Below are 26178 nucleotides of genomic sequence, written 5' to 3'. Positions count from 1 at the left end.
GCTCCTTTTTGAGGAGGGGGTCAGAAAAATCTTTCACTGCCAGTTGTGTGCTCCTCCAACACCTTTTTGTGTGATTGCTTCACAATTTGATAGGCTGCTTGTAAACGCATCTCCCCCCCCCCCATCTTAAATGGCTACCGAACTGAGCACCTGAGCTTGCAATATTGTGCTGTTCCTACCTTACCTTTTTTCTTGTGCTTTCTGTATCATTTTCACTCCACTCCTTTAATTGCTTTATTGTTAATATGGGAGGTGCTTTTAAGTGCCGAAACACACTAGCAGCCACAGTGATATACCTCTTTGGCCAGAACACTGTTTGTATCTTTTCAAATGATCATGTCAAGTAGCTTTATTTGGAAATATAATATTTTGTTCTCATTATGGAAAAAACGTTTAATAAAAAATATCAGTGGGATCAAGGACCATCTTTGTTCTGGTTTTGTAATTTTGTAGGTTTGCAGCACTGGCAAACTCTAAAAAGACCTTTCCTTTTAATAAACATAATTTTCTAGTTTTGTCACTTGTTTATGTTCTACGTTTGGTCTCAAAGATCAATTGGTTGCTCATAAACTTGCTCCAAATATATTTGATTCACAGAGGAAAATTACAGTACATCAACTGTACAGTTCTATGATTCTTTGAAATTTAGTCTCCATCAAACATGCCTCTTCTCTCCCCAAGATGCTTCTGAAGTATGACAGGAAAGTCGTCCTGGCCAGGCCATGGCCCCATGGCTGGTTCCTGGTGTCCCTATTTTCTAGGGACCATCCTGAATTTATAAAAGCTGTTTCTGATTTGATCCCGAAACATCCTGCTTTTCCTTGACATCCCTATTTCCATCAGAGTAATGTTGAAGCCATAGTTTTCTTTATTAAAAACAAACAAAAAAGCACTATAACACAGTAATAGAGACCATTAAAAACATTAAGAGAGAACTGAGGATGTGCGGGAACTTGGCTGCGCGGGGAAGGGGTGATGGGCGCCCAATCACAAGCGGCGGTGCAGCTCCAGCCGAAACTACATCTCCCAGCATGCCGCGCGCCTCAGTCATGCCGGCGACGAGCGGTGGACGCGAAAGAAGCGCGACGAGGCAAGATGGCGGAGTTTGGGTAAGAGGATGCACCAGAAATACCATCGCTGGACCCGTGTCCTCTCCCCTCCTCACGCTTATTCCTGCCCCGCGTCTTTTTAAGGGGTTGAAAATAATTTCTGCACATTTCTTCAGGGAAAGGGGGAGGTCTTAAAAATACGTTTTGGGGTACGTGGAATGCACACCCGCTATTGTGTCTTTGTGTTTCACTTGGTAGGTCTGGGTTAAAACATTCTAACCTTTTACATGCTGACTTATTTACTAGGGAACCACTGCATATCTCTCGCACAATTCCCGGGGCAGTGCTGAAGTAAAATAAGAATTAAACCTCCATCTATAGTATGTGCATGTGTGTGTTTTCTAAAAAAGGTGTCTTTGTATTTGACCCACCAATATTTTTATTGTTTCCAACAGATTCATCTTCCATTTAATTACCTAATAAAAGATGGGAGTTCAAGGACTTTGGAAGCTGCTGGAGTGCTCTGGAAGACCCATAAACCCAGAAACGTTGGAAGGAAAAATCCTTGCTGTTGGTATCCTTAAGAAGAAAAGGGGAGGGGGGGATATTGTAGTGAAATCCCAGAAAATTTGACAAGAAGCAGACTGGGGATGTTGCAAAGCTCCCAGAACAACAAAGAGTTAAATACTATTTTAGCTTTAAAACTAGAGCAGCAGCTAAGTTAGAAAGCACAAGGCAAAACAGAGACAAAATGCATAGCTGTCAACTTTTCCCTTTTCTTGCGAGGAATCCTATTTAGAATAAGAGAATATCCCTTTAAAAAAGGAAAACGTTGACAGCTGCGAAAATGGTACCAAGTCAGCACAAAAGGGAGCTGGTATGAAGAAAGCTATACAGTTTATTACAAACCACAACTGCACAGCTTAAAATGATTTAAAATGCACGAATGAATAAGCTAATAAGAAATGTAAAAAACCCCAGTTTCTTTCAAACCTCTTCTGATGTTTGACAGGATGTATGTGTCTCTCAGTCTTGTGGCATCCTAAACTCTTAAGACAAATAATGTGTTGCAGGCTTTCGTGGGCTAGAGCTCACTTTGTTGGCTGCAATGTCAGGATCTGACAAAAGCAGCTTCTTGAGATGTTCTTGTTGTTTGCATGTATCTGCTTCCCCAGTTTTCTTCCTATGAACCCTCTTCTAAGATATCAGCATTTGGCTAAATCAAGCTGTGAAAGGGGCAAGGGACCGCCATGGAAATTCCACCCACAATGCCCACCTTCTCACTTTGTTTCACCGACTTTGCAAACTGCTCTTCTTTCGAATTCGCCCTGTCTTTGTTTTTGATGGTGAAGCACCACTTCTGAAGAGGCAAACTTTGGTACGTGCTTTATGTGACCTTGTCCAGTACTGAACTTTTTGCCAGGTACACTATAAATTTATTTTCAGGAAAATGGGAATAGGATTGCAACATTAGAGGTGCAGAATTGGAGCCTAGGAATTAGTTTGATTCTCCCAGCTACAGCAAAATGGAGGCTCTGCTGTGTGCATCTCTAACCGAGGCAGGAATTTAATCCTTTCCCACAATGGTCAAATTTAATATGGCATTCAGTAAATCTCTGGCTCACTTGTGGAAGTATGTGTCATGAATAGAGTATGCTGTAGCTGGTCATTAATGTAAGGACTTCTAAAAAGACCATTGGAATGACTGTTATTGTAGCTGACTTTCTACTTCATTTAACTACAAATTGCAGTTTCATAGGAAATGCAGCAAAGCTGTGCACAGCACAGTGCAAAAAACATGATACCACTGTAACAACATCAGTAAAGATGTTGCATGATGATAAACTAGTTGGTAAAAAAAAGTCAAGTTCTCAACAGCAAGTTCTCTCAAAAGTTTAATCATAGAATCATAGAATCATAGAGTTGGAAGAGACCACAAGGGCCATCGAGTCCAACCCCCTGCCAAGCAGGAAACACCATCAGAGCACTCCTGACATATGGTTGTCAAGCCTCTGCTTAAAGACCTCCAAAGAAGGAGACTGCACCACACTCCTTGGCAGCAAATTCCACTGTCGAACAGCTCTTACTGTCAGAAAGTTCTTTGATGAGAATCAAATTAATGGAAAGAACATAATCTTAACAAAAAACATTATTTCACCGATGTTGTTGGCAGGCTAAGCGAAGACAACGGAAAGAAGTTGCAGCTGCTGACTCCAAGAAAACATCAGAAAAGCTTTTGAAAACTTTTCTGAAAAAACAAGCTATCAAATCTGTTCTGGCAGGCAAGAGGCAAGTACATAGCCTCTCTCTCTCTCTCTCTCTCTCTCTCTCTCTCTCTCTCTGAAGGCAGCCCTGTTTAGGGAAGCTTTTAATGTTTGATGCATTACTGTATTTTAATATTTTGTTGGAAGCCGCAGAGAGTGGCTGGAGAAGCCCAGCCAGATGGGTGGGGTATATTATTATTATTATTATTATTATTATTCTCTCTCTCTTTTGTGTGTGGTCCCCCCCACTCTAAATATTAAGTTTTTGCTAATGTTGTTATCCCCCCCCCCAGTGAGGCTGCATTCCCTAGCCTTTCAGAAATACGAAGAGAAGAAATAGATGATATTTATGTATTACCTTCTTTACAAGAAGATGCAAAGAACAGGTGAGTTGAACATGCTTATATTGTTTATATTTACAAAGTTTATATGGGCATGCAACCTTTAAACAACACTTGGCTCTTTTGCTTTTTATGGAAAATGTGTTGATACTTGACAGCTTACCACCTTTCCTTTTGTAATGTAGTTCTGATGAAGAAGATGAAAAGGAATGGGAGGAGCGAATGACCCAGAAAAAGATACTGCAAGTAACTCTCACTTTATTTAGAGTTCTTATTTATATTATTGTGTGCATTTCTAATGGATAAGGAACATCAGCATAAAATCTAAGTGCTGATGTGGTATCATGGCTGTGGTTAAGTAAACGTCAGTGCTAAAAGCAGTGTCTTGGAAGCAACATCTGGGGAAAGACCTTTGCCTAAGACTTTTGAGAGCTCCCTAGAAGGCAGTACTACGCTGCCTAGATCAGTGGTATGACTCCACTTAAGGCTCTGCATGATCCTAAACATTTAAATAAAAGGACCTATAGGGCAGATACTTTTTAAGTGCAGTCCCCAAAAGTAAACTATAGAAAACTAAAACTTTCAATATTTTTGTTAGGCTCAGTAGTATGTGCATGTTTGTTTTCCTTCCTGTACTCTTGCACGGTCAGCGTCTTCCTTTGGAACGACTATCTCACAGCTCTGCATTTTGCGTTCTGCCTTTTCCAACCTGCACAGGAAGAATTGTGTGAAAACCCTCATTCTGTAGATGTTGACTCGGAAGATTTCCTGAGCTTGCCCCCTGAAGTAAAGCACGAGATCCTCACTGACATGAAGGAATTCACAAAACGAAGAAGGACATTGTTTGAGGCCATGCCAGAGGTAATGCACAAGCCTTCCTTTTACCTTTTCAAGTGAGCGGAACAAAATCTTGCTGTGTTTAGAACAGATAAATCCCTGTTAGTAAACCCACTATCATCACGACAAGTACTTACGTAAAAATGTCATAGTAATAGCTCTCGGTGTAGAGCAGCTTATTTAAACCATTGCATAAAATGTCAAAAATAGCAACATCACAATTTAAGGTAGACTTAGGGCAGTCAAAATGAATGAATCCATAGCAGGAAGGGAATAGATTGAATGCTTCAAATACAAGATTTGCTCATTTTATTTTACTTAGTTTGCAAAATTTATCTATTTCTTGATTGTAATAAACCTTCCAAGTGGTTTTGCTAACATTCAAAGGCCAGCTTATGGGCATGTGTCCATTTATATATGGGAAGAGAAGGATGCTGTCCCAATTCTCTGGGAAACATCACTAAGATTAAACTGTAAGGAATCTGTACTGTCTGTTAAATGAATTTTGAGGCTCCATACACACTTAACTGGCAGTGAGCCCAAGTGAACTCAGTAAGACTTAGTTCCCAAGCAGACATGTAGTGTACCTTGGGTTACAGATGCTTCAGGTTACAGACTCCACTAACCCAGAAATAGTATCTCGGGTTAAGAACTTTGCTTCAGAATGAGAACAGAAATCGCATGGCGGCGGCTCAGCGGCAGCAGGAGGCCCCATTAGCTAAAGTGGTACCTCAGGTTAAGAACAGTTTCAGGTTAAGAACGGACCTCCAGAACAAATTAAGTTCTTGACCTTAGGTACCACTGTACTGTAAATCATAGAAATTGAGCTAAAATCATACACTGTAGAGCAAGGGTGGAGAGCCGCAGGCATGTTGGTGTCTTGTGGAATTCAGTCAGTAGTTCACCACAACTCAACCAGTGTAATGTAGCAACAGTATGTAGAGCCCCAGCGGAGTCTTAAGAGATTTCATGCTCCCAACGGACAGCTTCTTCCAGGGACTCTGGAAAACAGCCACACAGCTCAAAGTCACAAAGTGTTTGTTGTCTCTAGACACAAGACAAAGCGAAACCCTAAAATCTACTATATACAGTTCTTCTGGTCTTTGAAGTAAAGATACGTATGTACAGAAGAATCTACTAGCATCATGGATAGCTCAGTTGGTTAGAGTGTGGTGCTGATAACACCAAGGTTTCAGGTTTGATCCCCGTATGGGACAGCTGCATGTTGCTGCGTTGCAGGGGGCTGGACCAGATGATAGAGTTCTTTCCAGCTCTCAAAAAAATTTCTATGATACTATCACTATGCTAGCTAACACTGCTCTGTAAAACCCACAGCCTCTTCCCCTGACTTCTCACAGATCCAGAGGCAGACTCTGACAGCAAACGGGAAAGGGCACAGCAACCCATAAGGAAAGCAGTGCCCTAGAAACTATTATACCCGTCTCTACACATAGATATATTTTCTGAACCATTTGGAGGGTGAATGGCTCAGCAAGTCATACACTCAACCTCGCTGGGGTTGCTATGGTAACCCAGGGCACCTGGCACCTTAGCTCAGAACATCCAGGTGTGGGAAGATGTGCTCTTCAAGACATGAGACCAAGCACTATGTAATTTGACCCATTGTTTGCCTGACACCAACGAGGTCTAGGGGCTGAATGCAGTTCTCCATGCTTCTCTGTCTGGCCCTCAGAACTCTCTCCAGGCAACACATTCCTCTCCCCAGGCTACACCTTGCTGGGATACTGCCAGGAAGACGGGGGCATCAGGCAGGCCCCCCAGCTGGCTTCAGCCACCAGCCAGTCTCCCTTGGAACAGCATCAAACAGCGACACAAGCCTCAGATACGTTTAGAGACCCGTGCACGTTGTGTCAGCATCATCACACAGCAGATGAGGGAGACAGAGAAATGTGTAAGCATATTTACAGCGTTTAATCAGCATAGTTCAGGAACAAAGGAAAACATGTCTGCATCCCTTCGTGTCCAGCAAAAACAGCAGTAAGCAAAAGCAACATACAACGGAAGTTCCCAGCAGACTGTGCTGGACGTAAACAGGCATGTGATACACAACAGTCATGCCTGACCCTTTTAAGGTGGAATGGAACTATATCTAACACACCTCTCCGCCCTGACCTCTGCTGCACGCTCTCATTTAGTGTTGTGTTTTTGGTTTTTTTTTGCTGGGCTGGAATGTGTCCTTGAACTTTGGTAGTGCCTCTGGCTTGCATGCATGGAGGATCAGTGAGTGTCATTACGAACTGGCCTATTGTGTAAAGGTGAAATATTACACAGTTGCACTGCCCACTTTCCCCCCTGACTCTACCTATCGCAGACATTTGGCTCCTGGAAGGGAATGTGGCCTCAAACAGAGAAAGGTTCCTCACCTCTGATGTAGTGGGTAGCCTTACATTGTGTCTCACAACCAGAAAACTGTAAATGGAGCTGGCGCTGGTTTCTCATCTTATAAACAGCTGACCTGTAAATAGATGTGTTTAGATATCTTTCACACATGTAACATTGGCCGCAGGGCACCCTGCTGTTTTCAGGCAACTGTTTTAAATCCCCCCCCCCCTTGCATAACCACTTTTTTTATATTGCAACTGTTCTTGGCTATTTAAAGCACTGCCAGGCAACCAGTTATTGTGTTTCCCTATTTAGGGTCAATAATGCTGTGATGATAGAATGCTCAGCCCTAACTCTCAGAGAAACGCCTGCCGTTAATTTGCCATTTTTATCTTGTTTCCGTTGCACACAGGATTCAAAGTGCCCTTATCGGTAGTGGCACCCGCCCTGTGGAGCGCCCTCCCGCCAGATGTCAAAGAGAAAAATAACTACCAAACTTTTAGAAGACATCTGAAGGCAGCCCTGTTTAGGGAAGCTTTTAATGTTTGATAGGTTATAGTATTTTAGTGTTTTTTGGAAGCTGCCCAGAGTGGCTGGGGAAACCCAGCCAGATGGGCGGGGTATAAATATTAAATTATTATTATTATTATTATTATTATTATTATTACTTATAGTTTGTTATTCATGCCCCACTTTTCTTCAAAACTGAATGATCAGAGCATGTTATGATAAAACCATAAACATCAAAACATGCATAAAATGTATTTCAAACAAAAAATTTTACTATAAGGCCGGTATGATCTAATAATGTTTTATTTTCCCAGCAAGCCTACATTTTGCATACTGGAAAGTAAGATTGCAGTCCTGTATGCACTTAGCTGGTCATTGAACGGAATAGGGCTGGCTTCAGAGTAAACGTGCATAGGCATGCTCAGTGCCACTTTGAGTTTTTATTACTAAGCGAGGATTTGAAACTAAATCCCCTGGGGCAAAGTCCCCGTGGTCTGCTCATAAGACTCCCTGCTTGAAACCCAGGCTCCATTCTCAGCTGCAAGCTGCCACTTGCACTTTCGGGACCCAAAGATGTAGTGTTTGGTTTTCTTGTCAGGGAAGCTAGTCAGTGAGCCACAAGAGTTTTTCTCCTTCCCCAAGATACCTTCCGCCCAGTGTGCCATTTTTTGTGTGCCATTCTGTTCCTGTTTATCCTCCACTGTGATACCATGAAGACAGAAGATTTTTGCATGGCCCCTGAAGGCACTGCAAAGTGGTCCATTTCCGAAAACATATTGCATGTATATAAGCTTTTGATTTTTCCTCCTTTTGTACCCCATTGCGATCCTGTGATGCTAAAATGTGTTTTGTGGACCCCCCCATGAACCCTGCCCCTACCTCCTCCAGTTGTTTTTAACTGATCACTCCTGTGGGTCCCCTTTTGTTATTCATGATGTCGAAAGGTTTTTATTTTGCAAGGGCCCAAGAATGTGTCTTTAGAAAACAAAAAAAGCAAAGGGCTGTACTTGCTTTCACACTTCAGCTGCAACTGCTTTGATAGGTGGTTCCTGAAGGGTTTTCCGTAGTTCATTATAGCTCACAAGAAAGTTAGCCATCTCTGCTCTGTTATATGAGGAGGAAATTCTGTGTCTTCTATTATATAACTATTCCAAAGTTGGTGGATAATTTTCAAAACTTTTTACATGTTAAATGGAACAAGCTATGTGATGGATGGATGTGATGGATATAATTGTTGACGTTCTAAAAAGAAAAATGTCAATTTTTAAAAACAAAACGTTGATGATAATGTCTCCTGATGGCTGAAATACCTCCTCTTCCTCTAGCACAGTACATTTATTTGCCCTGGAAATACAGGAAATTCAATTCAAGTTTATTGAAGTGTTGTTTTTGTTGTTGTTGAAGGAGTCCAGTGACTTCTCCCAGTATCAGCTCAAGGGATTGCTTAAGAAAAGCAGCTTGAATCGGCACATAGAAAAGGTGCAGAAGGAGATGAATGAACAGCACTCGGGCCAAATCCAGAGCCAGTACGAAGAAGACGGGGGCTTCTTGAAAGAAGTGGAAACCAGAAGGGTTGTTTCGGAAGACACCTCTCACTATATCCTAATAAAAGGTAGTAGAGCAGTATTGTTTCTTTCCATGAGAAAATTAAATGTACAGTGCTATTAAAATTAAAGCGGTTTCATAACCACAACAAACTTAATTAATTAAACCAGTTTAATAACTGCAGAATATCTTCTGTTGTCTATGCTCTGGTAACCATGTTTATACATAGAGATGCCTCTGAAGATGGTTCAGAAGCTTCAGCTGGTACAGAATTCAGTGACCAAGTTGCTGAGCATATAAGGCTAATCTTGGCCCGACAGCACTGGCTGCCACTTAGCTTCCGGGCCCAATTCAGAGTGCTGTTTTTGACCTCTAAAGCCTTAAATGGCTCAGGGCCGCAATACCTGAAGGGCTGCCTCTCACCCATATATACTGCCCCGGAATCTGCATTCACCATCTGAGGCCCTTCTTCCTGTGCTTCCTCCAGCTGAGGTCTGGAGGGTGGCCTTTTCTGTGGTGGCTCTGCTTTTGTGGAATGCTCTCCCCAGGGAGCTTTGACTGGCACCTTCATTATATATTTTTAGGCACCAGGTGAAAATGTTCCTCTTCAGACTTTGGCTGATTCATATTCTACAGCCGTTTAAATCTGTCTGTGGGTATTGGGTGGGTATTGTTTTGCTGTTTTGTATTACTTATTGGACGCAGGTGGCGCTGTGGGTTAAAGCCTCAGTGCCTAGGACTTGCCGATCGAAAGGTCGGCGGTTCGAATCCCTGCGGCGGGGTGCGCTCCCGCTGCTCGGTCCCAGCGCCTGCCAACCTAGCAGTTCGAAAGCACCTCCGGGTGCAAGTAGATAAATAGGGACCGCTTACCAGCGGGAAGGTAAACGGCGTTTCCGTGTGCGGCTCTGGCTCTGGCTCTGGCTCTGGCCAGAGCAGCGATGTCACGCTGGCCACGTGACCCGGAAGTGTCTCCGGACAGCGCTGGCCCCTGGCCTCTTAAGTGAGATGGGCGCACAACCCCAGAGTCTGTCAAGACTGGCCCGTATGGGCAGGGGTACCTTTACCTTTACCTTTATTACTTATTTACTTGTTTTTATCGTGCATTTTATTCTGTGAACCGCCCAGAGATCTTATGATGACAGGTGGTATAAAAAGGTAAAGGGACCCCTGACCATTAGGTCCAGTCGTGACCGACTCTGGGGTTGCAGCGCTCATCTTGCTTTATTGGCCGAGGCAGCCGGCATACAGCTTCCGGGTCATGTGGCCAGCATGACTAAGCCGCTTCTGGCGAACCAGAGCAGCGCACGGTTTATCTACTTGCACTTTGACGTGCTTTTGAACTGCTAGGTTGGCAGGAGCAGGGACCGAGCAACGGAAGATCACCCCGTCATGGGGATTCAAACCGCCGACCTTCTGATCGGCAAGTCCTAGGCTCTGTGGTTTAACCCACAGCGCCACCCGTGTCCCATAACGGGTGGTATACAAATCCTATAAATAAAATAAAAGTCATCACTCGGCTTGTATGTGATTTTAATCCCACAGTCTTTCTTTATAAACCCCCTTCCTACCCTTGTATTAACATATGAATAAACAGTGATGATCCCTTTTCTCTCAGGTGTCCAATCCAAAGGCGACGCCCCCAGAGATATGAAAACAAAGTCAGCCAGCCATTCTTCTGCAGGGTCTCCAGATTCAGAGTCTAGAGGGAATATTAAGGAGGCTCAGGTTAACAGGAAGCCCCCTCTAGAGGATATTGTAAAGGCCGAACCAACAAGCAGTTCTTCTCTAGCTCCTCCTTCTCCCAGAACCGTTCTTGCTATCCAAGCTGCCATGCTGGGAAGCAGTTCAGAAGAGGAGCTGGAAGACGACAACAAAGATCGGCTTGATGTGGATGAAGGCAGGTCCAGCGCTCATTCTGACGCCAGCAACATGTCCCCAAGGACACTGAGGGCTATTCAGAATGCTTTATGTGAGGAGGAGGAGGATGTTGAAGCATCTTTTTGCATCCGCACTGGTGGCAGTCCAGTGGAGAGACCTCCCGCAAAGGATATTCTTGCCAGTAGCTCGGATGAGGAGGGCCAAGTACCTGAAGATCGGCGTGAAAAAGAGCCTCCATTTTTATCTGTCGGGCATTCAGAAGGCAAACTCATTAGCCAAGACAGTGAATTGGGTCAAAGGAAGGATCTCTTGGAGAAGGATCAGAGCGTACCTGAAATCATATGCACTCCTTTTATGGAAAAAGTACCTTCTGTGGCAGATAAGAAAAAAGGAGGAATAGGAGCCTTGACTTCCACACCAGGCACAGCTTCTGGGAAAGACGAAGGTATGGATAGTGGCACAGAGTGGCGAGAAAAGCCTTTGGCGCAGACTCCATCAGTTGTCCCAAGCCATTCAAACTTTGCAGAGGTAGCCGAAAATGGCAAAGCTGAACATTTAGTGGAATTGGTTCAGCCGTCAGGGAAAAAAGCCTCTGAAGGTCAGCAGCATGCACTCCTGTTTACTTCAGAAATGGAAAACCTCAACAGAGAAAGAGAGGAACTTCAATCACAGTCTGAAGAGAGTGATTCTGATGGTATGTAGTTGTTAAAATATATGCATATGATAAAGGCGGAGCATAGGAACAAACATAAACATGACAGAATGTAAGAAGGTTCTGTGGAATGTCCTGGGCAAGGAAGCTCAGATGCATTCATTTTTGGTGATCTTTCAGGGGCAAATTAAAAACTGTTTTGTTTTGGAAGGAGGGCAACTGTTGAATTCTGCTCTCCCACCCAGATTTTAATTGGACTAATGGATGCTTATGAAGTTGTTTTTAAATATTTTGAACCGCTTGGGTTTTACTTTAAGAAACTTGCCAGAAGAACAGAGGCAAAGAAGCCAATCTTTTTCACTTTTTCTTTTCTTTTTAATGTTGATCAGGTAGCTTCATTGAAGTGGATGCCGAAGCGAGTGGTGAACCTCAGGACGAAACATCAGAGGTGTCCCTTGCTTCCGCTGAACAGGAGGAAGAAGCGTTGTCTGCAGAGGATGTGAAAGGGGCGGACGAACATCCCACGGGCAGCCTAACAGAAGACACTGGTGAGGATTCAGAGCTGTCTATGCAACAGGATGCTGAAATTGAAGGCAAGGAGGATGCCGTTAACGAATGGCAGGATATTAGTATGGTAATTATTTTGTTGTCAGTAATGAGGAAAGAGCTGTATTCCCAGGGAATACGACAATTCTGTTCAGTTGTTCCATAACATTTATTTATTTATTTAATGAGAAAGACCTGTACAATTATTTGAAAGAGTACAAAAAGGATGAATTGGAAGTCAGTAGGAACAGAGACTATGACATCCATGAAACTCCCCTTCTTATGACTGGTTTGCTGCCTGTACTTTTTCAAATTCTGCCTATGATTGAAGATCAGAAATAGGCTATTTTTTGAAAAACCCCTTCTTAAAAACAATGTGTCAGAATTTCAGATTTGACGATGCATGCGTACAGAACTGAACCAACAATGTCTTCTGCTAAATTTCCTTTCTTTGGGTAGGGTTCCTCTGTTTTTGCTCTGCTAAATGCAGAATTTGGACTTGTTTGGTGCAGAATTTTATATTTCTGGGGATTGCTAACAATCCTGAGCATAGGTTTTTGGTGTAATTATGCCTACTACGAACTTAAGCGCAGACAGGTAACTAACATACATCGGTGCCTTGGGGCTTAACAGAACTTGGATCTTCCTTTATGTTTACAGGAGGAGTTGGAAGTCTTGGAAACAAACCTTTCTGCTGAGCAAAATGCTCTAAAGGCTCAGAAGCAACAGCAGGAGCGTTTTGCTGCCACTGTGACAGGACAGATGTTCTTAGAAAGTCAGGTAATGTATTTATCATCCCTTCTTGTTCTCAGTAGCCTTTAAAGATTCCCATTTTCCCAAAGGGAAAACTGAGAAATGTTGGCAAGAGTATCCAGTCAAGTCCAAGTTCAGCTCCCTTTGCACTGGGTTCTGCTGGCTTGGACTGTGACTGGGAAAGAGGCGAGGGAGGGAGAGTATGAACTTTTGTCTAAACTTGAGGTACAGTGGGGCCCCGCAAGACGAACGCCTCGCAAGACGGAAAACCCGCTAGACGAAAGGGTTTTCCGTTTTGGAGGCGCTTCGCAAAACGAATTTCACTATGGGCTTGCTTTGCAAGACGAAAATGTCTTGCGAGTTCCTGCGGGTTTTTCCCCCTTTTTTCCCTGTTCAGGGAAGTTTTTAATATGTGACATTTTAGTGTACTTTTCATCTTTGTTGGAAGCCGCCCAGAGTGGCTGGGGAAACCCAGCCAGATGGGCGTGGTACAAATAAATTATTATTATTATTATTATTATTATTATTATTATTTATGACTTTAAAAATAAATAAATAAATACTCTTTTAAATACATTTTTACTGTTAAATCGCTTTGAGATCTTTCACAAGAACTGGATTAAAATAAATGGAACGAAATAAATAAAATAAGAGGAAAATGTCAACATTACATCATAAGTTAGAGGCATCCTACCCGCCCACTCCACAAGCACACACATTCTCATGTCAGTAATTCCTTCACATGTTAACTCTGCATGACTTGGAAGAACAAACCGCAGAGAGAGATGTCAGTGATAAAAGCTACAAATTGCCTTTTTGTTTCTGTTTTCCACTGTGCAACTTAAATGTATCCTATTGAGTTAGGTTGTTGGCATAACGGGTTAGCAAGGGATGTGTACAAACAGATTGAATGTAGCTCTTATACTAACCCCCCTAGAAACTAAAGTAGAGCATTAGCAAAATAAGTGATTATTGTATTGCCAAGACACACATTAGGGAAGGAGGGGTGGAAATGGGAAAGTCCTTATGTATTTTTCTTAGAAAGCTGGAAATAGTGTATCTGTTCCATCTCATGCAAATCCAGGCTTAACTGACATATCACATAGCTGCAGATGCAGCAGATACCAGCTTGGAACATCTCCATGACAAACAGCTGTCCGCAGAAGATTTATTTGCCCTGCTCACATAGTCAACGGTCTTACCTATTTTTGACCTTTCCCTCCCCAGTAAAACTAACGCTGCACTCAAAACCAGTCACTTACTGTCTTCTAAGGAAAAAAAAAACTACCAGAAACTACAATCACTGGCATTGTTTGTAAGTTGGGTGTGATGGCCTGCATGTGTGAATGACCCATTATACATGTAATAATGCACTTCCATGTTGCCTGATGGGACGCAGGTGGCACTGTGGGTTAAAGCCTCAGCGCCTAGGACTTGCCGATCGAAAGGTCGGCGGTTCGAATCCCTGCGGCGGGGTGCGCTCCCGCTGCTCGGTCCCAGCGCCTGCCAACCTAGCAGTTCGAAAGCACCTCCGGGTGCAAGTAGATAAATAGGGACCGCTTACCAGTGGGAAGGTAAACGGTGTTTCCGTGTGCGGCTCTGACTCGCCAGAGCAGCGATGTCACGCTGGCCACGTGACCCGGAAGTGTCTCCGGACAGCGCTGGCTCCTGGCCTCTTAAGTGAGATGGGCGCACAACCCCAGAGTCTGTCAAGACTGGCCCGTACGGGCAGGGGTACCTTTACTTTTACCTTTATGTTGCCTGATATTGCCTCCGATGCAGTGCTTTCCAGTGGAGCTGGTTCGCACATTCACCTGCCAGTAATTGAGTGATACCTGTGGGAGAGAAGTACAGTGGTACCTCTGGTTATGAACTTAATTCGTTCCGGAGGTCCGTTCTTAAGCTGAAATGGTTCTTATCCTGAGGCGTGCTATCGCTAAAGGGGTTTCCCGCTACGCACATGCCAGAAGCATGTGATTTCCATTTGCATCCTGGGGCAAAGTTCGCAACCAGGAGCAGCTACTTCCAGGTCAGCGGAGCTCATAACCTGAAGCGTTCGTAACCAGAGGTACCACTGTATTGAGTTTGTTTTTCTGTTCTCTCAGGAACTTCTGCGCCTCTTTGGCATTCCGTACATCGAAGCCCCTATGGAGGCAGAGGCTCAATGTGCCGTCTTAGACCTCACGGATCAAACCTCGGGGACAATCACAGATGACAGTGACATTTGGTTGTTTGGAGCACGACATGTGTACAAAAACTTCTTCTCTCAAAACAAGTATGTGGAATATTATCAGTACGTGGATTTCCAGAATCAGCTAGGTAAGACCAAAAAACCCCGGCTTATGCAGAAGATTTGAATTGCTTCTTTTTCTTAACCCTCTAATTGAAACTATGCAGTTTTATTATTATGATAGTGTATCAACAATTTCGCTATTATACAGCGGATAATTCAAATATATTTCCTTGTTCCTCTATTTGTTCTTCTGCTTCGGAGGATTATAGAATTGGTGACAAGCGATTTGAATTCAGGGGGTAACCTGTATAACACTGCTCTGTTAGTTCCACTGTCTGGAGATGTTCTGTAACTGGTTGATCCTTGTGGCTGCTGGTGTTGGTCCCTGGATTAACACTCTTAATCTTTCTGATGTATGGCTTCCCAGATTAGGAATGAGTCATTTCTGCTCAGTAGTTAGAAACAACTGAGACATAGCATTTAGTCATAGTAGCCTTAAAACTTGTCAGGTTTCTTGAACTAAAAGCAAGTTCTCTCATTAGTCTGCACTTGGAGCTTTTATATAATTTATTTAAACTAGCTTTTGCTGCCTGTGGATAGGGTAGAATAATTATTACCTGGTCTGAGTGGGGCAGCCTCGGTATAGTGTGGTACCAACGTTAGCATCCTTTGGGAACCAGGTTGACATACCTTTTCGTGTAGACATTTGAAGGAATGATTAACGTGTCTCTCTCTCAGTGTAGGAGTGTGTATTGCTATTTTATTGTTAAACTTGATAACTGTTTTTAGTTGCAAGCCGCAAGACATTTGGTATTAGGAGATGTTGATAATAAATTGAATTAAATCAATTGTTAGCAATAGTTTGTGAATCTTTGCATCTCCTATACATGTTTTCAGTGCCTGCTCTTGCATGAAGACGATTCATGCTAATTCCAACCAGTAGTTTTTTGGGCACTCTGTTGATTTTGCAGTTACGTAGCAGATCTCAAACCTGGTTGCCCAAGATTTCTGCTGTTTGTGTGTGGAAAAGGTTCAGGACTGAATTTCGTAGTACACACCATAAAAGCATGCACTGAGCTGTTGCACCCCCCTTTTTTTCTTAACAAACTTAATGTATATTTTTAAGTTGAAAGTGTGAACTTGTGAATTCTGTCACACATGACTTGCTTATTTCCCCTGCTTCAGGCTTGGATCGAAGCAAGTTAATTAATCTAGCCTATCTGCTCGGTAGTGATTACACAGAAGGAATTCCTACTGTTGGCTGTGTAACAGCAATGGAGATCTTGAACGAATTTCCTGGACGCGGAATGGAGCCTCTCTTAAAACTTGGGTAGGTATTTAATTTTTTTTGCAGGCTGTTCTCTCTCTCTGTCTTTCTCTCTCTCCCCCCCTCTCTGTGTGTGTGTGTTTGTGTGTGTGTGTTTGTGTGTGTGTGTTCTGGTCTGAAGCATTATGAGCTAGGATGCCTGGCAAAGGGAAATATTAGTATAACACAGAAACAATCATGAATCTGTATATATTTCTTATATATATACAATGGTACCTTGGGTTACAGACGCTTCAGGTTACAGATGCTTCAGGTTACAGACTCCGCTAACCCAGAAATAGTGCCTCAGGTTAAGAACTTTGCTTCAGGATGAGAACAGAAATCGCACGGCGGCAGCAGAAGGCCCCATTAGCTAAAGTGGTACCTCAGGTTAAGAACAGTTTCAGGTTAAGAACGGACCTCCAGAACGAATTAAGTTCTTAACCCGAGGTACCACTGTACTGTGATTCTCTGCATTTATGGCAGAACATGTTTGTTTGTCATGGCAAACCATGGTTTCTGGCTTTTGCATGCTGCTAGGTTGCTCCTGCTTTGCCTCTCTCCTGGTGCAAACAGGAGAAATAAAGCAGAAAGCTGCTGTTAAGCACAGAACCATGGTTTATTGCTCTCTAACAAGCTGTAATCTGAAAATCAACAGCAAACCATGGTTTACTGATTCATGTATAATGGGTTTTTGATTTCTCTTTGACGTTCTTTAAGCTTTTGTCTTCCACGATCGGAAAATGCATTCACTGCTCTTCTGCAGATGTAATACCTTTCCCAAACTGATTTCAGCGCATGGTCATACCTGGTCACCATCCTGCTGTGCACTGTGGCAAACTGAGGACCTCCATTTTACATTGCACAATGCAAGGAAAGGACTTTTGTATGGGCTGTGTGCTCATTGTGTACTAAAAGCTGTTTTGGTTGCTGTACTCTCTATACCTGAAGGGGCCATAAGCTCTTCAAAACTGAAGCTTCCCTTGTCACTTTGACAGGTGACGGTCCTGACCAAACCAACAAATTCTCTCCCTGTGTGTGTGAGAGATTTAAACATCTTTTCTTGTTTTCTCAGGGAATGGTGGGCCGAGGCTCAGAAGTATAATAAAACGCGTCCCAATCCATATGACACCAAAGTGAAGAAAAAATTGCGGCAGTTGCAGCTTGCACCCGGTTTCCCAAATCCTGCAGTAGCAGAGGCTTATCTGCATCCCGTGGTGGATGAGTCGAAAGGATTATTCGTTTGGGGAAGACCTGACGTGGAACAGATAAGAGAATATCCTTTCCCCCCCCCTGTTTTCTCTGTACTCTTGATAAGCTGTGCTTAGAAATGCTCCAGCAGAAATGTTTGTGAAACGTGCAACAAATGGGGTGCTGTGTTGCATGAAAGAGCTCACATGGTTTGCTAACACAATTCTGTGGTGCGGAGGGGATAGAAATCTCTCAATGCAAGTGTCATCCAGAAGCAGCTAACTGATGTGCCGCCTCTTGTGTGCTTCCTAATGCACAGAGTTTCTTCAAGTAGCTGTCACCAAATGCAGATGTGTGGTACATGAAAGATACTACTGGAAAAACAGCAAGACAAAGAGTCCAGTCTTCGCATGTGAAAAGTGCTGTGATACATGTATAAAATTAACAGGAAAGGGCTTGAGAATATCCCAGATTTTCATCATAAAACGTAGTACAGTGGTACCTCTGGTTAAGTACTTAATTCGTTCCAGAGGTCCGTTCTTAACCTGAAACTGTTCTTAACCTGAAGCACCACTTTAGCTAATGAGGCCTCCTGCTGCCGCCATGCCACAGGAGCACGATTTCTGTTCTTATCCTGAAGCAAAGTTCTTAACCTGAGGTACTATTTCTGGGTTAGCGGAGTCTGTAACCTGAAGCGTATGTAACCTGAAGCGTATGTAACCCGAGGTACCACTGTAATTGTTAGGGGGTTTTCTGCTTTTAAATGCTCATCGTGCTGCTGCATAAACCTCAATCCTCTGGATCAGATTTTGAAGGGTGTGCAGTGGAGCAGTGGCTGCAAGAGATTGGCGTGGAGGAAAAAGGTATCTTGCACAAGTTGCAGCTTGTTGTGGAAGCAGAATGGCAGCATTTGACACAATCCACACAATTGCAAATCCTGTTTTCCTGGATGTGTTTGCTGCTTTCAGGAACTTTCATTCATGCTTTCATTTCCTTTGAATTTCTATTGGCCCTTGACTTGAAACACATTTTGCCAAAGTCGTTTTGGCTGGACCAAGTTGAAAACAGACGAAGTCCTGTTGCCTGTCCTCAAGCAGCTGAATGCACAGCAGGTATCAGTAACACGCACAAATGTGTGTCTGTGGGGGTGGTGAAACTTGTTTTGCTACATCATCAAAAGGCTGTCTCCATATGCCCTGATAAACCCTGGTAAGAACAGTTAAAATGGATGTCTGTTCCCCACAAAGGTAGAAAATTAAATCATCACCTACAAATATGTCTTGAAATTTTCATCACTATGAAATTCACTGAAAGTCAGATAAAGAATGCAAATGATGAATTAAAATCCCAGGAATAAATTGCTCAGGGCAGACTCAAAATGCAGACAAGAGTGAAAGCTCAAATGAGTATTTTTAAAATTTCAGAACTGGTGTATTGTAGGTGAAATGAATAGTTCACTTTTTAGAACATGTTTATCCCATCTTTTCTCTGGATCAGAATTTGGGTGGGCTCTGTTTCAGGGATGTGGTCCTCCAGAGGTTGTTGTGCTGCAACTCCCCTCATCCCCAACCATTACTGTCTAGGGCTGATAGGAATTGGAGTCCGACAACATCCCTCTTCTATATTAGTGGCCAGTGTTTTTTGCCATTGTGTGTGCTGGTGCTTGCTGCATTACAGATGTGGCTCATTGTATCTTGGTGTAGTTTTGCCCCTACTGTGCCAGGGAACAAGTAGAAGACTTGAATATATTTTTTCCAGCATCAGGCCTATGAACCCTCATTTTTCTATTTCATAACTCCCACAAACTTCTTCTACCTGTGCCGTAGGTTGGCAACCCATGTTTCAAGTGGATGTTGCAAATTTAAGAATCTATGATGTCCTTGTTCTACTCCGTTTAGACTCATCATGGTTTTTTTGTATGGGTAGCCTTCTGAATTGGTTGCAGCACCATAGGTGCTGCTATCAAACAGCTTACTTTGATATTAAGGATTGTTTGGAAACTGAAGGACCAGCACTGACCTCGTATTCACCTATAAAACCGGGTGTCCAAACACAGGTCATTTAATGGACCTGGCTGATGAATCTTTTAGCTGGCTCAACGAGTTTATTATCTTTGAAGAAGGGATGCGGGTTTAGGTTTGCAGGTGAACATTACATAGATCTCAAGCAGTTTAAGTGGTAAGATGCTTTGAGCTGAAAACAGAAGCCAGATAAGTACCAGAAGCCTGGAGACAGTTATAAAGGGATTAGCATTTGGTTTGTGCTCAGACCTCTTGATTTCTAAGCCCAGGAGTTGGCAGGAACAGTCTTCCCACAGGTGGCTGGGAAATTTGCCAGGATCAGTGAGGCTCCTCTTCCTTTCCAACAAGTTATTTTCAGACCATAACTGGCGACATAAATTTGTAAGCAAACATGTTGATAACAGATGATGAGTCCTAATGTTGAGCAGGGACTCAGGTGGCGCTGTGGGTTAAAGCCTCAGCGCCTAGGGCTTGCCGATCGAAAGGTCGGCGGTTCGAATCCCTGCGGCGGGGTGCGCTCCCGCTGCTCGGTCCCAGCGCCTGCCAACCTAGCAGTTCGAAAGCACCTCCGGGTGCAAGTAGATAAATAGGGACCGCTTACCAGCGGGAAGGTAAACGGCGTTTCCGTGTGCGGCTCTGGCTCGCCAGAGCAGCGATGTCACGCTGGCCACGTGACCCGGAAGTGTCTCCGGACAGCGCTGGCCCCTGGCCTCTTAAGTGAGATGGGCGCACAACCCCAGAGTCTGGCAAGACTGGCCCGTACGGGCAGGGGTACCTTTACCTTTACCTTTAATGTTGAGCAGACAAGAGGGCTCATCCAGATGCTATCCTGTCACGTTCTGTGCCACCTGGAATGTGACTAGTTACTTTTTTCTGAAACTCTCCTTTGTTCAGTGATGAAAACCAACCGTGTAGAATGGCAGGGCACTTCCCTAGCTGTGCAGACTCATAATCTCTGCACTTAGAGCTGCCTATCTGGAGAGAGTAGTCAGCATTCAGTATATCAGCCTGTGTAGAAATTGCATGGGACCCCACAGGCAGAGAACCTGGTTTTTATGCAAATTATATGCAAATATCTACATAGAAAATATGCAAATGAACAGCAGTCTTTATTGCATGTTTATTAGGAATTCTGGATTACTTAGACACTTTATCTCTTTCAAAACGAAACCATCTAGCCCCAAACCCCATAAAACCACAAACTGCAAAATGCAGTATTTCAAGGATAAACTGTGAACTATATGAACTGATCATTTACTCACAAAAGGTTAATTTGAATGAACAGATCTTCATCCTCCTGCTATGAAAGATATCAGTGGCATGTTCTGGTGGACCTGTCAGGAAGGAAGTTTCACAACTGAGGTGCCACTAACTGAAAGGTCTTGAGTAGGAACTTGAAATCTTATCCTGAGCCAGATCATTGGTCCATCTAGTGCTGGCTGCCAGCGGTGCTCCAGGATTTCAGACAGTTCTCTTCCACCTCTATGTGGAGATTCCTGGGATTGAACCTGGGACCTTCTGCCAGCAAAGCAAATGCTCTACCACTGAGCTAAGCCCATTTCCTGAGTCTGGTGGATCTTATAGCTTGCTGGGTGGAATCTCAAGAGAGGACTTTCCCATAGATCTTCATTGGTACAGTGGGCCTCACTTGGCTTGATAGGCCCAGGCAATATAGAGGGTGAACTTAGATGCCCTGTGTCTTTTCCCTATTGCAAGTAGCCTATGCCATAATTCCTTAACATCAGTTATGGGGATGCCCCCCTTTTCTCTTCTTTGTAGACTCAGCTCCGTATCGACTCCTTCTTCAGATCAGCACAACACGAGAAGCAAGCCATCAAGAGTCAGAGGCTTCGCCGGGCTGTGACTTGCCTGAGGAGGAAAGAGAAGGAAGTAGAGCAAAACGAAGTCCTGCAGGCGACTGCAGTCATGGAGCAAGAACGCAAGCGGAGGAAAGGGAAGGATCCTGTTCGAGGTGCGAAGCAAGGACTGGCTGGAACACAGGGCCGGCGGGGCAAGAGGAGAAAAACCCCACAGCTGAAAGGGGAGGGTTGTGGAGGGGGAGGTTTCGTAGGGGAGGTTCAGCTCTCAGAGGCTGAATCGTCCAGCGAATCATCGGCCGAAGAGTCAGAGAAGGAAGCCTCCAAAAGGTGCAAAAAAGGAGGAAATACCCTAGTGCTTGAAGCAGACACAGCCAGCTTGGAGATTGAAGCCAAGCGGGACGAAGTGGGGAACAGCAGCTCTAGTGCCGAGGAAGAAAAACCTCTGGTCACAGCCAGGCCTGTATTTGAGGGCAAGAAGGCAAGGGGCAAGTCTTCCAGGGGAAGACGTAAGAAATAGTGCTAGCTAGCAACAGATAGGGAATTCTGAAAATGCTGTTTGGTATATAGCACAATGAAATCTTTGCTAGCCAAGAATTGCTCTCCCACCTTCATTATCTTACTTTTGTATATATCGGCACGAACCTCCATGATCTTATTTTTGTATATATATTAGCACTATTTATTAAATAAGGGCTTCTCTTTTTCTAATAGCGATTACGAGCTGGAATGTTTAAACCTCTTTTAAGAGGATAATATCAATGTCTGTTTTCTCAAGAATGCTTCCAGGAGAATAAAGAAATTTGCCTCCCTTGAAGGTTCTCAAGGTGATTTTGTAATGATGTATGTGTTTTTCATCATGGAAATTGAGTCGTTTTATAATGCAGTCTACCTGTCAGTCAGCTTCACACTTCATGAAATGCGAGCAGCAGCGTACCATACAGGGTTACTGCATTCCGCCAGAAGAAAATACTTTGGGCAGCTTCAACTCCTCATACCGTGCTGTTCACCTATATTAAAAAATCATTTTAGGCATGTCATCCATTGCAGAGAAATATCTGATGGGACTGGTCATTCTTCAAAAAAGCTACAGATAGTTAGTAGTATCTTAACAGCATAGCTAATAGAGAATTTAACAAATAAATTCAAAAGCAGAATTGGCTTTGCATAGTGGCTGAGGTACAAATGAGGAAGATCTGTGCTACGACCTTGCTATGGACCGTGTCAGCTGCTGTATTTGGGGACGGGCAGGAATTTTTCCACTTGGCAAACTGGACCTGGCCATTTGGTTTTTGCCTGCCTCATAGCAATCGTCACAACTTTGTGAGGTTAGGCATTGGGTAGGCCTTGACTTGGCTGGAGGGGAGGTTGTAGCTTCTTCTTGCCCCTCCTTGGTTGAGGGGATGCGGTTAAAGTGATCTGGGAGGAGTAGCTTCTGTCCGACACCAAGACGGGGGCTAGAACCATAGCAGGATTGCAACAGGGACCCCTTGGGGGGTCATAAAAAAGGTAAAGGGACCCCTGACCATTAGGTCCAGTTGTGGCCGACTCCGGGGTTGTGGCGCTCATCTTGCTTTACTGGCCAAGGGAGCCGGTGTACAGCTTCTGGGTCATGTGGCCAGCATGACTAAGCCGCTTCTGGCAAACCAGAGCAGCGCACGGAAATGCCGTTTACCTTCCCACCGGAGCGGTACCTATTTATCTACTTGCACTGTGACGTGCTTTCGAACTCTAGGTTGGCAGGAGCTGGGACCGAGCAACGGGAGCTCACCCCGTCGCGGGGATTCAAACCACCGACCTTCTGATTGGCAAGTCCTAGGCTCTGTGGTTTAACCCACAGCGCCACCCGCGTCCCTTGAGGGGTCATAGGGCCCCCTCAATATGTGGTTTACCCTTAGATGAGCTTCCAGCAGATGGGCTGGAGTGGTGCAATTTGACCTCACCCAATGCCAGACCATTTACATCTGTAACTAATAAAGTTCTGGCCTATTTGAACTCATAGACCTATATGCTGTTGTCTTGTGTGCTTATTCACTCCCTAGGGAACTGGGGTCATGGAGTCAGGTCATGCAACTTGCCTCTGCCACAAACTCAACTAGGCAAGCCACTGTGACTCAGTCTGCCCATAAATGGGGCAGGGATAAAGGAGGGTGGAAAGTCCACAAGTTAGGGAAAGAAGGAGACAAAAGCAAAGGCACCACTATTACCTGTTCCAAAGGGATCTAGGTAAGACTAGCTAAGACTGAAGTCTATTCCCACAGGAACCCACAAGATCAAGCAGGCTTGAAAAAGTATAGAGCAGCTTCCTGAAGAAACTCAAAAAGCTGAACAACAGGTTGTGAGAGGAATACACAGTTAAAGGCTTCTTTGAAGGGAGTTGACCTCTCAGGATGATTGCATTGAGAATGAGGTTGGAGAGAAGGGACCTTAAAAGAAAAAAAGGAACTAAGGTAAAAGGATAAAGGTAAAGGACCACTGGATGGTTAAGTCCAGACAAAGGCGACTATGGGGTTGTGGCACTCATCTCGCTTTTCAGGCCAAGGGAGCCAGTGTTTGTCCACAGACAGCTTTCTGGGTCATGTGACCTTCATGATTCAACAGCTTCTGGTGCAATGGGACACTGACAAGTGCCAGAGTGCACAGAAATGCCGTTTACCTTCCCACCACAGTGGTACCTATTTATCTACTTGCACTGGTGTGCTTTTGAACTGCTAGGTTGGCAGGAGCTGGGACAGAGCAATGGACGCTCATCCCATCGCAGGGATTTGAACTGCCGACCTTCTGATCAGCAAGCCCAAGAGGCTCAGGGGTTTAGACCACAGTGCCACCCACTCCCCTTACAGTACTAAGTCAACCGCACCAGAGTTGTAGGTTCATCATTAGGCATTCTTAAGCCAATTGACACATTAGCTAGATGGCCAAGGTGTTGTGTGCCAGAAAACGGAAAGGTCAAATTGTTCTTCCACACCAATGCCTGCTCCCATCAAGATAATTATCACTTCCCTTCTCCAGCTAGAGATATTTACATCCCCCCCCCCAGCAAATTAAATGCAAAGACAGTGCCATCGTGTTTAGCTTGGACCTGAGAAGGGTAGATTTCTTTCCCTAGCAGGAACTTTTATTGTTGCCATCGAGCAGAAAGGCCTTTGCTGCATGATATTTTATCACCGGAAAGTTCAAACATGGCATAGATCAAGGTACCCAGAAATTGCATTACCCGTCTTGCAGAGATGAACCCTGAAGGTGACTTTCATAAGATCTGGCTCACCGTTCTGTCGAGTGTAGTGTTGCATAACTGTAGCAAATTCTTCCTCTGAGGCGTAAGATTTTATAGAACGTGTCCCACCTCACCAGTGTGCCGGCCATTAATCTTCTGCTGCTCAGCACAGTCTCGTCTCACTGGTCCTCTCTCAAGTCCCTAGAAGATGTTTTTATTACCGAGTTGAACAACAGTTGCGTCGGAAGCCTGTGCTTGAATTAATCCCCGCAAAATTGCAGAAAATGCCCTTGCTTAGAAGATGATACAGTCTTGACAGGGATGCTGCAAAGGGAGAAGTGCGTGAATAGTGGAACTATTAAAGAAGTATATCCCTATGCTTGTGCAAGAGGGAATATTTGAAGACACAGTAGAATCTGCTGGGCGGAAAGCTGCAGATAAAATGTGTTACTAGAGGCATTTTGAAATATGTGATACTAATATAAATACGATCATGTAAGTGTGTGTGTTACCGTATTTTTCGCTCCATAGGGCGCACCTGACCATAGGGCGCACCTAATTTTCAGAGGTGGAAATCAAGGGAAAAAATTTGATTCCCCCCCCCCCCAGCTCTGGGAGCAGCGGACAGGTTGCAGGCAGCCTGTGTGCTTCTCCCAGACTTCCCTGCTTTTGCGGGAGGTGGGGGAATTCCCCCATCTCCCGCAAAAGCCCACAGGAGCCACGCACCCTTTAAGGAGCGCACGGCTCCTGCGGGATTTTCTACAAGGAGGAAGAAGGGACTGACACGGCCAGTCAGTCCCTTGTCCCTCAGGGAAAAGCCCCCAAGAGCGGTGCGCTCTTTAAAGGGTGCACAGCTCCTGCAGGCTTTTCTATGAGGTGGGGGAATTCCCCCACCTCCCTCAGAAGCCCGCAGAAGCCGTGCGCTCTTTAAAGGGTGCATGGCTCCTGTGGGCTTTTCTATGAGGTGGGAGAAGGGACTGATGCGACCAGTCAGTCCCTTCTCCCTCCTGGGGAAAAGCCTGGAAGAGCCACATGGAGCGTGTGTGCGGCTCTTGGGGGCTTTTCCCGCCTGCCTCCCCCCCTGCTCCATAAGACGCACACACACATTTTCCCTTGCTTTTTAGGAGGGAAAAAGTGCATCCTATAGAGCAAAAAATACGGTAATTCCTCCTGTCAAAGTGAACACTGTCATTGTGCAAATCTTCCGCCTCCATTTGCTGATAGCAATGGCATGTTTGTTTTTTATAAGTGCTTGTAGCCACAGTTGCTGGCATGCTAGAGGAGGAAGTGTAGCTCAGTGGAATAAAACACGTTGTTTGCATGTTCTGGATTCAGTTCCTGGCATTTCCAGGATCGAGGATCAGGGAGCACATCACGGAAAGGACATCCACTGACAGCAAGATAAGACCATTCTGAGCTAGGAAAACTGTCACACATTGCATGAAGCAGCTTTTTTGTTGCTGTGGGATGGCAAATTTGGGCCAAAGGTCTTCAGCCAGGGGTAGGCAACCTAAGGCCTATGGGCCAATGCGGCCCAATCACCTTCTCAATCTGGCCCACGGACGGTCTGGGAATCAGCGTGATTTTACATGAGTAAAAAGTGTCCTTTTATTTAAAATGCATCACTGGGTTATTTGTGGGGCATAGGAATTCATCCCCCCCCTAAAAAAAATAT

At 44.4% G+C, this 26178-nt stretch overlaps 1 protein-coding gene across 2 annotated transcripts; it reads left to right on the top strand.

Moving 5' to 3' along the window:
* Positions 1-1048: 1048 nt before the first annotated feature.
* On the top strand, positions 1049-22097 carry LOC307214071 (DNA excision repair protein ERCC-5-like). Of its 2 annotated transcripts, none has more exons than XM_079972510.1 (16): positions 1049-1109; positions 1505-1623; positions 2252-2427; positions 3223-3338; positions 3607-3699; positions 3840-3900; positions 4372-4515; positions 8749-8956; positions 10505-11461; positions 11809-12053; positions 12626-12745; positions 14824-15037; positions 16137-16281; positions 17333-17535; positions 18478-18560; positions 21249-22097. In XM_079972510.1, exons 2-16 carry the CDS (start codon positions 1536-1538, stop codon positions 21804-21806), a joined length of 3411 nt encoding a protein of 1136 aa, XP_079828636.1. In that variant the 5' UTR covers positions 1049-1109; positions 1505-1535; the 3' UTR covers positions 21807-22097. The 2 variants fall into 2 exon arrangements, with proteins under 2 accessions (XP_079828636.1, XP_079828637.1); XM_079972511.1 differs by having other exon boundaries at positions 3223-3342; positions 3611-3699.
* The last annotated feature ends 4081 nt before the right edge of the window (positions 22098-26178 follow it).

This window comes from Podarcis cretensis (assembly GCF_951804945.1).
Source record: "Podarcis cretensis genome assembly, chromosome: 4".
In the NCBI taxonomy this organism is placed as follows: Eukaryota; Metazoa; Chordata; class Lepidosauria; order Squamata; family Lacertidae; genus Podarcis; species Podarcis cretensis.
This window is presented reverse-complemented; position numbering and strand designations above follow the sequence as displayed.

Excerpts from the sequence above, each read along its gene's own strand:
- LOC307214071 (XM_079972510.1), top strand. The coding sequence starts at position 1,536 with ATGGGAGTTCAAGGACTTTGGAAGCTGCTGGAGTGCTCTGGAAGACCC. Across the intron at positions 3,700-3,839 it reads CAAGAAGATGCAAAGAACAG|TTCTGATGAAGAAGATGAAA; the intron begins GTGAGTTGAACA and ends TTTGTAATGTAG. Across the intron at positions 12,054-12,625 it reads AATGGCAGGATATTAGTATG|GAGGAGTTGGAAGTCTTGGA; the intron begins GTAATTATTTTG and ends TTATGTTTACAG.